We start from the raw sequence: 13,036 nt of genomic DNA, 5'->3' as shown, positions 1-13,036 counted from the left end.
TTTATTCGGGTCAACTAAAAATAGTTGGACTTGTTAAATTGTACCGGTCACCTGCATTGGCTGGAGTCTGCGATGCCCTGCTGTGCATCCGCGGTGGATACTTGCTCTGGGCGCATGTTTTGCCCTGCCCACTTGAAGACATTCTACTTACTCACTAGGAAAGTCAAGGGCAGGTATTCAATGCTGTTTGCGAGTGGTGACAGCGAGCAGGTCTTCCTGCTCGCTGTCACCACTCACCCTGACAGCATTCAACACAGCCCCCGCATCTGCCAATTCCCCCTCGCTCTGTTTTTTGAGCGAGGTGGAATTGGCGGATGCGGCTCCAGAAGCAGCGAGACCCACGGCTAAAAACTGCGAGTTTTCTGCAGTAGCCGCGGGTCTCGCTGTTTTGGGGAATTCTCGCCGTCCTGTGACTGCGAGGATTTCCCCAGTACGTTGAATAGAGCGAGCGGCGGGGGGGAGCGCGGGGGTTAAACAGCGAGGATCGCTGGTTTTCAGCAATCCTCGCTGTTTAACCCCCTCGCCGGCCGCTCGCTGCGGCATTGAATACCCCTCAAGGAGTCTTTCAAATTGTGTGTGCTCCTCCATACTCCTGCAGTAGCTCTTTACTGCCTGAGGTGTCACTTCCAGCTGTAATGTCTCTATAACATTGTGGCCTGTATCTCAATACCGACCAGACTGTAAGAGAGGCATTAAATCAGACAGCGACACCCCAGGCAGGAAAGAGGTACTGCATAGGTTTTGAAAGGTGCAGGGTGCTACACTCACACTACATGTTATCATTAAGTTTGGTTTTAAATACATTCTCAGTCTACAGTGTTTAATAAATAACAGCAGCTAATACATACTGTAGTTATGGACTGTAATAGAGGAATGTTGAAAGGCCAGATCAGATCCGGCGTTAATGAATCCAGACTAGATTGACCCCCATGCCACTCCCATCTTCTAATCCACCCCAGATTTATTAAGCTTGGTGAAGTGATAAAGTGGACTGGCCAATCAGCTCCTAACTGCTATTTTCAGAAGCTGATTGACCGGTGATAAAGTAACAGCAACTTTATCACTTCACCAAGCTTAATAAATCTGTCCCTGTATGATGTAATAGCGAAGTGATAAAGTGGTTGACCGCTGGTTAATTTTCTCCCAACGGACATTTTTCAAACACAGTTAGGGGTAGATTTATTATGCTCGGTGAAGTGATAAAGTGTCTGGTTTTTATCACCGGCCAATCAGCTCCTACCTGTCTTTTTTCAAACCAAGCCTGTAACTTCACAGTTAGGAGATGATTGGCCGGTGATAAAAAACGGATACTTTATCACTTCACTGAGCTTTATAAATCTGCCCCTCAGTCAGAAGCTGATTGGCCAGTGATACAGCAACTTTATCACTTCACCAAACTTAATAAATCTGCTGCTGTATGATGTACTACCGAAAGATTGAAAAAAGTGAAGGAAAGTTGACTGAAATAAGGAAAAAGGAAGTTAGCTGAAATAATTTTCTCCCATAAAAGTTTTTCAATCACAAGCGGTTAATTATCACCTTGACACGAGTAATTAATACTATAGAAAGCGCACATTTTAGCGTATAAGTCGTTTGATGAGGTCTCCGTGTGTTCAGCAGCAATGACCCAAATTTAAAAAATCACAAGTTTAAGCTTTTCTTTCATGTTGGTAAGTGGGAATGATGAAAGATGTTAAAATTTCAGACAATTTGCTCTCGGAGGTTAGATGTACGTCAATTGCCGAGCAATTTTCAAAGGAGACCATCAAGAAATTGGATCATTTTCACAGTTGGGAACATTTTTCAACCATTCTTCTCTGCATCGCCATCTTTCCCAGAAATGATTGGGTGACATTTCACCCAAATTGTGCAGTTATCAAAACGGGAACATTTATAATATGTCACAAGGAAAACCCAAGGTTAAGTATAATTCGCAGAGCTGTTTAACTGTGTATGGCAGTCTATGGCTCTATAATACACTAATTGCCGCTTTCACACTTCCAACAATGCACTTTCCAAACTGTATTTATATTCCTGCAGCAGAATACATTAGCTAATATTCTGCCTTTTCATTCATTTTGATTTGTTTGGGCAAAATACAGTGTGTTTTGTTTGCTAACATCGACACAGGAGAACTGACTCTGAATCGGGTGTAGTATTGATTTTGCGTAGAGTTGTCCAGTGTTGTCCAACAACAATGCATGTGCCTGAGTCTCATGGCGCATGAGTAAAATCCAGGGTTGCCGACTTTCAAAAAATCCTCTCCGGGAGAAGCCCGGAGAGGAATCTTGCATTACGAGTTTCGGGGGCGGGGCTTAACTGTGACGTCATTAAGCCCCACCCCCATTACGGCAAATAGCCGAAATAACTGATATCCATGGAGGGGGCGTTGCTAAAACGACACGATTGTGCCGTTTTAGCTCCGCCCCCTCCCCTGAGACCCACGGATTGCGGCATATAAATGGCGCGATCGGGGGGCTCAGTGGGGGTCCCCCTGATTCCGGGAGGGTTGCCCACCCTTCCGGGGGCCGGGAGGAAGGACCCGATTTTCGGGAGACTCCCGCAAATTCCAGGAGGGTCGGCAACCCTGGTAAAATCTCCCTGAAACTGCTTTTCAAACGTAGTCAAGAATGTTGTGATGTAATTGTCATACGCTGTTGGTGAATAAAGTATACTTAGCTACTTCCTAGCTGCCCCATGGGGGAGGGGGATGCCAGGCCAGGGATTGGGTGTGGTCTCATCATGGATTAGCAGTGCGGGGGCGTGGATACAAGATTGCATTATCATGGCCTGAAACCCCTTCATTTGTCTATGCCCTTTCTCTATGTCTATGCCCTTTTTATCAACATTAAAAAGGCGGGGTGGGGCAATTTCACGTGAATAACAACTTTGGCTCTCCTGGATTACCCACTTTCAATGTTGGCGATGGGGGGGTGCGAAAAGTGGAGGGGGAGGGCGGTACTTTCTCTGTGGGGGCTGGGAGTACTGCTTGATTTTCGGTAGTCTCCTGGCCAATCTGGGAAATAGGCAAAATTAAATAAAGTATGGTTCGTACAGTTAAACCCAAAATAAATACTGTATGTAAAGTGCTTTAGAAATCAATTGCTGGCTAGAAACAGGGGGCCTTATTTTGGTTCATTCTTTCTGACAAAATCCTTCTTAGATGGGCAAAACCATGTGCACTGCAGGTGGGGCAGGTGTAACTTGTGCAGAGAGAATTAGATTTGGGTGGGGTTTTACTTCAAAGTGAGATCTATATTGCAGTGTAAAAATAAAGCAGCCAGTATTTCCCCTGCACAGAAACAAAATTACTCACCCAAATCTAATTCTCTCTGCACATGTTACATCTGCCCACCTGCAGTGCACATGGTTTTGTCCATCTAAGAAGGATTTTGTCAGAAAGAATGAACCAAAATAAGGCCCAGTGATCCACAATGCAATCCAAAATTAAGAGGGGAGCCCCACCCAGTACACATCCAAACACTGCTCAACATCGCCGTCCGCTAGTGACTAGGAGCAGTGGCAAGCCCGCCAGGAACCATGCAGCACAGCAGCACCGGATAAGCCCCCCCCCCCCCACACACACACACTGTCCTGCGTGCACCCAACGATCTGACGCAGTGGGTGCACACACCATGCATATGCACATGCGCAGAAATAAAACATCGGTCCCCGCGCGAACGGCCGTTGCAAACTGTCCTGAATAAGTTCCATAGAACGCACATGGATAAAATCCTCAGCTGAAGCTAAAATGTATAGAGCCCACACATACTAATGCTACTTATTCTAGTGTTTTATTTTATATCTGCGATTGATACCGGTAGTTAAAAAAAAAAAAAAATCAGTATAAACACTTTGGGGGAAATTTACTAAGGTAAAATCGTACAAAAAATTTGTATTTGTACAGCAAAATACGATTTTTTTATGCGTATTCGAATTTTCAGGATTTACTATCCTGAAAATACGGTAATGTGTATTCGTATTTTTTAATACGACATCGATAGAATACGCCTATTTTTAACATGAAAACAACGTACTTTAGTCATTTACTAACAATTCGTATTTGTAAAAAATACGAATACGAATCGAAAACGCATACGAATTGTAAAAAAATACGCCAAAAAAATACACCTTGATTTGGAAGTGTATTTCACATCTTAGAATTTTACACACGAGGAAAAAATCAGAAAATGACCCCCAGATGATCAAAATCACAAATGTGTGACTTATAAAAGGCCACTAAGCACACATACACACTTTTACAATTATTTATTTGTACATTTTTTTTACACTGCAGCCTGCACGGATCTTACTGATCCATACAGGCTAAAACCTATACGAATTTGTATTTTAAAATCTGAATTTGTATTTTAATCTACGAATTTGTATTTTAACATCCAAATTTGTATTTAAAAATTGGAATTTGTATTAAAAAATATGAATTTGTATCAGAAAAAATACGAATGAATACGCCATCGGATAATACGAATCAGTCAAATACGACTGATTAGTAAATTATCCTCCGGAATACGAATGAAAATACGACTACACCAGTCGTATTCATTCATATTAAGAATACGATTTTTTGTATTTGTATTCTTAGTAAATTTCCCCCTTTATATCATTGTTCCATCGTCTCATTGTCCCTCTCTGGCCAGCGGAACGGTCGGTAAGCATGGAAATATAGTAGAAAGAAGGAAAGTAATTACTTTGTAGCGCTGAGCTGAGCTGCTCCGACCATGTAGCGTTGCATGTCCGTGTCACTCAGTCATACATCACCGGTTTATGGTGCCGCAGTAAACCTGCAGATCCCCTGTGTTTGTGCAAGTGTGGAAGCGATTAGGCCGGGATAGCTGTCACGCACATCTCAGCCTTGTCGGTCAGGTATAGTGTGTGACAGCTGAAACATTAATGTAGTGAGCTTAGGTTACCCGACCAGAGCATTGCCTGTAATCCCTTTCCTTTCCCACAGACACTGGAATATTAGTGGAACACGTTCCTCGCTTTTCTGTCTGCTTCTACTGTTTCCCTGCTCGCTAATATATATCTGGAATGAAGGCGCTGGATTATAGATGCATCTGTAGGGTTCAAATTTCCATTAGAAAAAGCAACGAGTGTAGGTCATTAGCTTGGCGGGATTTTCTGTCGGCTGTTTCCTGCGTGTGTGCGTGTGTTTGTGTGTGTCTATATATACTGCAATACATCAGCAGCCTGGAGTGTCTTATTATACAGCCACTTCCAGCATCAAGGGCTTCTCTATAAAATTCAATTCTATAAAATTCAGCACTTGTAGGGAATACAGTCTGGAGAAGTATAATTATTTTTCAGTGTTTTTTGCAACTAATTCCTCATTCAGACCTGTTGGCTAAGCTGCGGATACTCGCAGGCTAGCGAACAGGTCAGTGCTGTCCCGTCGAATGCCCGCCGCGCCACCCGGATCCCCTCGCTAGCAGGCAAGGGGATGTGTACAAGTACACATCCCCTTGCAGGCTGATCATCAAATAATATTTGTCCCAAGTCTGAACTGACTTTTATTATCATCGGAGATGGCCAAGGCAGGCATCACAGGGCTGCCAATAGGGGGTTGCTGTGGGTACAGCTGTCCAGGGCCCCGGCCTCTGGAAGGGCCCGGGCAGCTCATTTTGCCCACCACAAAACCCCCGACTGCCTCCGCTGTGCTGCGCTCAGTGCACTGAATAAAGCAGGTCCTGGACTGCAGCCAATTAAAATGCTGCACCAGTTTTTGAGCCAATCAGAGCTCGCGTACCGGCAGCCAATCAGAGCGGCTGCCGGTACGCGAATTCTGATTGGCTTACCAGACGGTGCTACATTTTAATTGGCATCCTGAGTTGAAGAATCCTGGGTACTTGTGTAGTTTCACGGCACCAGCATGGCGCCGTGCTACTTCCGGGTTCTACGCTCGCCACAAACTATGTTAAAACAAGTAACTTATCTCCATGCCAACATGAAAAGTTCATACCCCCACTATCCATTTTGGCATGGAGTTGATTTTAAATAGGGTGGCGAGGAAAGCAAATTTGTGGCTGCGGAACTATAAGTCACATCACTGCTTCCAGAGGCTAGGAGGTTGTGATTTCAGTAAGACATACACATGCAATAAATCAACTCTTATCGGAAAACGTGCTATTTTCTCAATGTACAGTAGTATATGAATCATCAAACAGTATTACGGTTATTATCCATTATATGGCGCCAAAAGGGTTCCGCAGCGCCTGATTACATTATATGGCGCCACAAGGGATCCGCAGTGCCTGATTACATTATATGGCGCCACAAGGGATCTGCGGCGCCTGATTACATTATATGGCGCCACAAGGGATCTGCAGCGCCTGATTACATCGTATGGCGCGACAAGGGATCCGCAGCGCCTGATTACATTAGATGGCGCCACAAGGGATCCGCAGCGCCTGATTACAGAGTACATAAACAAGTGAGCAAAGCAGGAAATACTGACGTACGATTGGATACAATATACAGTAGGACAGTATAACCATGTACTGTACAGGGGCCTATTTATTATATATGAATATTAATGTCTCTTATCGCTGCTATCAGGTAACTGTTTTCAGGCCGATTTATCAGCTGTTCTGGTAAGCAGCTGTACTAGTGGGCGGTAAAAGCTTGGTTGCGGATGGCAGTGGTGTCAGGTTACAGCCTCTGATGCGGCAGGGTTACTGCACAGACCTTACATCACTCATGAGCACTGTGAGAGTCAGAGCGAGGAGAGGGATCTCAATGGATCCCTTGCCACACTCTGAAAGGTGCTATCACTGTCTGATGGTATCTTTAGGAGGGTATACAATTTCATTTTATGAACTGTTGCATTAGTCCTTTCAATGGATTTAGTGAACATGATTTGCACTGTATGTACACAATCTGAGCAATGTGGCTGGCAATGGGCTATGTTAATTTTGATCACGTACAGGGCTACAAAGGAGATCTCAGTTGGGGAACACAGGCCGCGGTCACGAAATAATATTCTACCACCCCAATATTGACTACGATGGAGAGAGATAATTTGGAGAGAGTACCAACCAGTCAGCTCCTAACTGTTATGTTGCTGTCAGCATTTGAAATAAACAAAACAGTTAGATGCAGATTTTTTTGGAACTTTACTTCTCTCCAAAGTTTGATACATCTCCCCCCATATAAGTGACTTCTAAAACTTCTAATTGGTTGAAATGGGCAACATCACCTCTTTTCATTTTGAGAAGCTTTGGTAACTGTACCCCTCCTAACTTGTTTCCCTGCCCATACATAGCAGCGCCAGGAAATCACCAGTATTTCATTTACTGTTTGTGGAAAAAGATTATTTAACATCTTCTTTTTTTTTTTTTTTTATATATAGAATAACTAAAGACAATTTTTTTCCGTTTTGTGTCTTCCAGGAGTTATTTACACCGCGGATGTTCTAGATAAAGAGACCACCAACTCGTATTGGCTTACAGTTTACGCCACCGACCGAGGAGTAGTCCCGCTCTTCTCTACCATAGAGGTTTACATCGAAGTGGAAGATGTCAATGACAACGCCCCTCTGACTTCACAGCCCATTTACTACCCCACCGTCGTGGAAAATTCCCCTAAAGATGTGTCCATCCTTCAGGTCCAAGCTGTAGACCCTGATTCGAATACCAGCGATAAGTTGACCTACAGGATTACGAGTGGAAACCCTCAGAACTTCTTCGCAATTAACACCAAAACAGGTATGGATTTATGGATCCCATTTATGCAAAGTGTTCCATTGTAGTCCCCGTTTCAATGATGTAAATAACGCAATTGTGAAGCAGGCGGTTGGGTAGTGATGTCATGCATTCCACCCATGGACTTCCACGTTGGTCCAAATGATGTACAAATATGGGTGAAGTACCTTATTCAATTCAAAGTAAAAAAAAAACATTGCCTACTTTTTTCTTTTTGGAAGCAAAGGTTTTTAAAACAAATGCGGGTGCAACTTAATTACATTCACCTTGAGATATACACGATTCTGATAATTATGATATCATGCCCCTGATCTTGGGCAGTCTACCCTGAAGTTGTGAGTTTGACATATTAAATCATGCTCAGTATTTGGCATCCCAACTGCATGCCATCTTTCTGACCTGATCAAGTTACCAACTTTGGTTTGTGACTGCGATTATGTACTGTAGATATCTTTTAGTTGGCAAGCTTATATCTACTGTATATAATAAAATTGGCTGCTGATAAAAATGATGTCATCATGTTAAAATGTAGTCATGTAATGACAGTTGACCTGAGCTTTGGCCCCTCCCACAAGATGCACAGGAGAGAATAAAGGGTTGGGGATAGAACCAGTGAGCAGAAGGTGAATGAGAGGTGGGAAAGCGGGAGAATATTGGGGCGGGGTAAGGTATGCAGAAGAAAGAGTTGGGGGGGAGATGGAGAGAAAAGGAGCTCTAATTAGTCCATAATGGTAGAATGAGGTCACATTAAATTTACTTCACTGTCTCCACCTCCCGTTCCTGACTCAGCTTCCATGCTTACCGTAGTGCCTGATCCTACTTACGGTGCAGCTGTCCTATCTCCCTCATCCAGGGAGCCATTTGGGCTTGCACGTTGGGGAAATGGGTCAGCCATTCACATTAATTATGTAGGTTTATAAACATGCTCGGAATTCTTTCAAAGTGGTTCCCGCACCGATTGGTTCCAACCGGTGCTAAAGTAAACAAAATCTGCTGTTAAAAAAATAATGAGATGGATTGATGAAAGGGGCAGGATGGATTGAATTTCCGCAGCCTGGGCATCTCTAATGATGTCTGTTCTGCAGGTTCGCTAGTCACCCAGCGCCTAACCTACTGTTTGCTCTGTATAAACACTTGTTGCTGCCGCTTTGATCTCAGAAAGAGGTTTTGATGCTTTACCGCCAAGGCGCCTTTGTTGCAGTAAGGGCCGCGTCAGGCTCCTGACAGATATGATATTCTCCACACAAAAGCGATCCATCGGATTGTAGTTATTTGAAGTATGTGCATTGTAATCAGTATCACAACACTGTCCTACATTCCGCTTCTGCTACAAATGTCTGTTGGCTCTGGCAAGTCATCATTGTGAAGCAACTACGGTGTCTGATTAAAACGCTTCGTTTAAAACTGATCGTATTGTGTGTTCTTCACCCCTAGGCTATATAATAGATACACAAATATTCTATCTGGAAAAATAAAGGAAAAGATGCATGTTTGCCATGTTTTACTCAAGGAAAAAACAGGATTCCCCCAGTACATTGACATAAGCCAGTATAACAGGCAGCATTCTAGAAAGTAGAAACGCAATGCGCCACCCACAGTGACAGTGGCACTGACTGCCCTTACTAATCACAGACAGACAGCACATGGGGAGGTGTTTTCACAGTTCAGACTGCTATAGTGAAGACAGCGCCCCTCCCCTGCTATAATATCAGTCCCGTCTGGCTTACATGGATTTAAGCTGATGCAGCTCACATAAGCCAGCTCAATCAGCAGGGTTAAGCCCCACCCTTAGACCTAAGCCTCGCCCCCAATTGCCATCAGACATAAGATCCACCTCCCGGTGACATCAGCCGTCAATACAGCAGGGAAGACCGGTAACGAGCTACCGCTGGTCCTGACTCTATAGAGCAAGTCGCTATACTAGGACATCAATATATGTGTGTTTTAAATACACATATATGGAAGTAGCTGGCAAGGAGTGCTGGTCCTTGTACTGCTGCTATATTTTAGGCTTTTGGGTTACCTTCTGATAAGTTAGCTCTCACTTTAAGAACAGTTGAACTACTGGTCCATTATAGGGACTCTCGTTGATTAAAGTTAGGACCACCCTTAGCAGAACGCTCTATAGCTAGCTGTGCATGTGTATATGTAAGTTCTGCCTTAATTTATTTTATCAGGCTGATGTATGGAAGCTGCTCCTTGGGGGTGGTTTAGAGAGTAGGGATGTGCAGGGGCGTGGCACAGCCAGTTGGGAGGGGAGTAGCTTAGTAAAACGGGGAATGAGCCACAGAAAATGTGTTGTAGGATGAATCCAGTCATCAAACTGACCAGACAAGTTTCTTAATGATGTGGGTGGTACCCAACGTGTTCTTACCTACTTCCTGTAGTCTGGGAGAGACATCCCAGATTGGCAAGTTCCAGGAGAGTAGTAACTCTAGTGGCCACAAAGTGAGTTTGCCCGCCTCTAACGGAGGCTCATCTCGCTAAATTGAATTCACCCTCCTCTACTGGATGAGTTAATTAACTGCCACAGAAAGAACTATAAATCCATTCCTGCAAATATATTACTGAGCCGTGTACAGCTTTGAGGCATCATTATATAAGGTCTCTTTCGGCTAAAAAAAAAAAAAAATTAAGAATAATTAAGATTAATCATTAAAAGCATGCATTAAATCCAGTAGAAAGGCCTGTGTTTGGGTTTAACTCATCAGCCACTGCTCCGGAACCCACTGGATCTTAGCAGGCTTCAGGCATAAAGTAGGTCGCAGGTTTGAGACAGCAATTCCTGTACTCTGTCATTTTGTTTTCACCTCTGAGCGATTGAACCTCTGTGGGGAGTCCTTTGCTCATGTCGTGTGGCGTCAGCAGCTTTGAAATAACAAAGCAAACCGGTCTAACGCACAGCAGCGTCCAGTTAGGTACATGTTCTGTACGTCTCTTTCAGCGGACCCCGCTGTGTCCGCAGTAATCAGTATCCTGTGTTTGGCACATTTAATCTTTCAATTTTCTGTGAAATGAAAAGAGCGCACGGAACACCTGCTATCCCAGTCGGTACCTAGATATTGCTTTAGAATGAGCCCTTATTTTAACTTCTGCGTCGATAAAAGAAAAAAAATAATTATGATAATATTAGGTACAGTGTGTACCAGACAGAAGCCGCATAGAACTCTTTATATTAAATAAATGTATTTACTGCTGTTTAGGCGACAGCTTCTGGATAAAGCACACAAAGTTTATAAATGAACTCTAGGCCGCACCAATGTACGGTATAAAATATTATGTCTCTAAGAAAAAATGCTGGCATCCTGCAAACAGGGGACTTCTTGTTATTATCCCCCTTTTACACCAAAGCAATAACCCGAGTTATTGCCGAGTCCACCCGGGTCGGTGCTTGGCTAAACATCTTTAAATAAATAACCCGGTTTCTGTTACCTTACAATTTAACCCAGGAAATGTTCCGGGTTGAACACGGGTGAGACCTGGGTTCAGGGGCAGTGTAAGTGAGTAACCCGGTTCATTCAACCCGGGAGCCGGTTACACAGATGAGTGTGTATATCTCACGACTGCAGTGTCCTGCAGTGAGTCCGGAGGGACACATACAGCCTCCACTGATGTCTGCTGTACTGTGGGAGGAGGTGAACGGTTGCCTATGTGCGGCATCCATTCACCACTGGCGTGTCAGTTGGTGTTGCAGTGTTGGTGGGTCCCACCTGGCAGATTTCCCGGCCCTTGGTGATGATGTCATCTCCAAGCCCCAACGTTTTGTTGTAAAAGGTGGTATACCAGACATTTTGGTGTAAAAGGGGGTATACTTAGTCTGGCTCATATGCTAAATAGCCTAGCCAGTATGCTAAACACAGAATCCCTGGGGTGTTTTTTTTTTTTTTTTTGTCTACGTACTGTAGTAGGAAGCACAAACGGTACTTGTTTCCTAGCACGGCCACATATCTTATGGATCGTGTACCTTTAGTTAAGGTACACGATCCATAAGATGGACCCGATTTCCTTTGAAATCAGGTCCATTTGGCCGGCTAGGATAAAATATCGAGGGCATCGCGTCGGTCGGGACCGTTAACAATGGTCCCGACGCGACCGACGCGATGCCCGCGATTTCCCCATAGGCTTCAATGTTAAAAAATATTTTAACATTGAAATCGTGTCGGGAAAGGTAAAATATCGGGGGCATCGCGTCGGTCGGGACCATTAACATAGGTCCCGACGCGATGCCCCCGATTTTTACATAGGCTTCAATGTTAAAAGATTTTTTAACATTGAAATCCTGAAAAAATGTGAAAAATGTGAAATGGGCCAATATGACCCATTTCACATTTTAGATGTCCCCGTCGTCACCCCACGATAGACGCCAACCCGAAGCGTGGTGAGCGCAGCGAGCCCGCGAGGGGCGGCGGTGCGCGTCCTCCGACCTTTTCATTCCCCTACTATCCACGTCGGCGTGGAGTTGAGAATAGAATAGTGTGGCGAGCGCAGCGAGCCAGCGAGCCCGAAGCGTGGCGAGCGCAGCGAGCCCCGCGAGGGGACGCGGATACCTTCACAGTTATACGCGTCCCCTCGCGGGCTTCACAGGTGTCCGTGGCGACGCGGACACCTGTGAAGTCCGCGAAGGGACGCGTTTACCTGTGAAGGTATCCGCGTCCCCTCGCGGGGCTCGCTGCGCTCGCCACGCTTCGGGCTCGGTGGCTCGCTGCGCTCGCCACACTATTCTATTCTCAACTCCACGCCGACGTGGATAGTAGGGGAATGAAAAGGTCGGAGGACGCGCACCGCCGCCCCTCGCGGGCTCGCTGCGCTCGCCACGCTTCGGGTTGGCGTCTATCGTGGGGTGGGGTGTACGTCGTGACATTTGGGGGGGTTGGGAATATTTTACATTGAATCCAATGTAAAATCGGGTCCCAGGGACCCGATTTACATTTAATAAAAAAAGAAAAATCGGGTCCAAAATCGGTCGGTCGCGACGATCGCATCGCATGCGACCAAATCGCATGCGATGCGATCGACCCGATTTTTCCGACACGACCACCCCGATGTAAATCGGTGTGGCCGTGCTAGGAAACAAGTACCGCACAAACACATATTAAAGTGTTGGAAGCATCCTTTAGGGCAGTGATTGTCAAGCTTTTTCAAATTGCTGCACATCCTCACAAAAAAAAAAAAAAAAAAATCACTGGCCCCCACAGGAAAAAAGAAACCAACCCAATGGCACCCATTTGAAAAAAAAAACAATCACACTGGTCCTCACAGGTAACAAACATACTGTAAAAGACATTGGCCCTCACACGAAAACATGAAACCAGCTC

At 44.8% G+C, this 13,036-nt stretch overlaps 1 protein-coding gene across 7 annotated transcripts in view; it reads left to right on the top strand.

Moving 5' to 3' along the window:
* FAT3 (FAT atypical cadherin 3) overlaps window positions 1-13,036 on the top strand; it is a 475,518-nt gene that overhangs the window by 240,744 nt on the left and 221,738 nt on the right. For all 7 annotated transcript variants that reach the window (XM_083170147.1, XM_083170145.1, XM_083170150.1 and 4 more), the window contains one exon: window positions 7,410-7,724. In XM_083170147.1, coding sequence (XP_083026273.1) covers window positions 7,410-7,724 — 315 coding nt within the window. The remainder of the gene's footprint in view (window positions 1-7,409; window positions 7,725-13,036) is intronic.

This window comes from Crinia signifera, chromosome 2, assembly GCF_055691185.1.
Source record: "Crinia signifera chromosome 2, ASM5569118v1, whole genome shotgun sequence".
NCBI lineage: Eukaryota > Metazoa > Chordata > Amphibia > Anura > Myobatrachidae > Crinia > Crinia signifera.
This window is presented reverse-complemented; position numbering and strand designations above follow the sequence as displayed.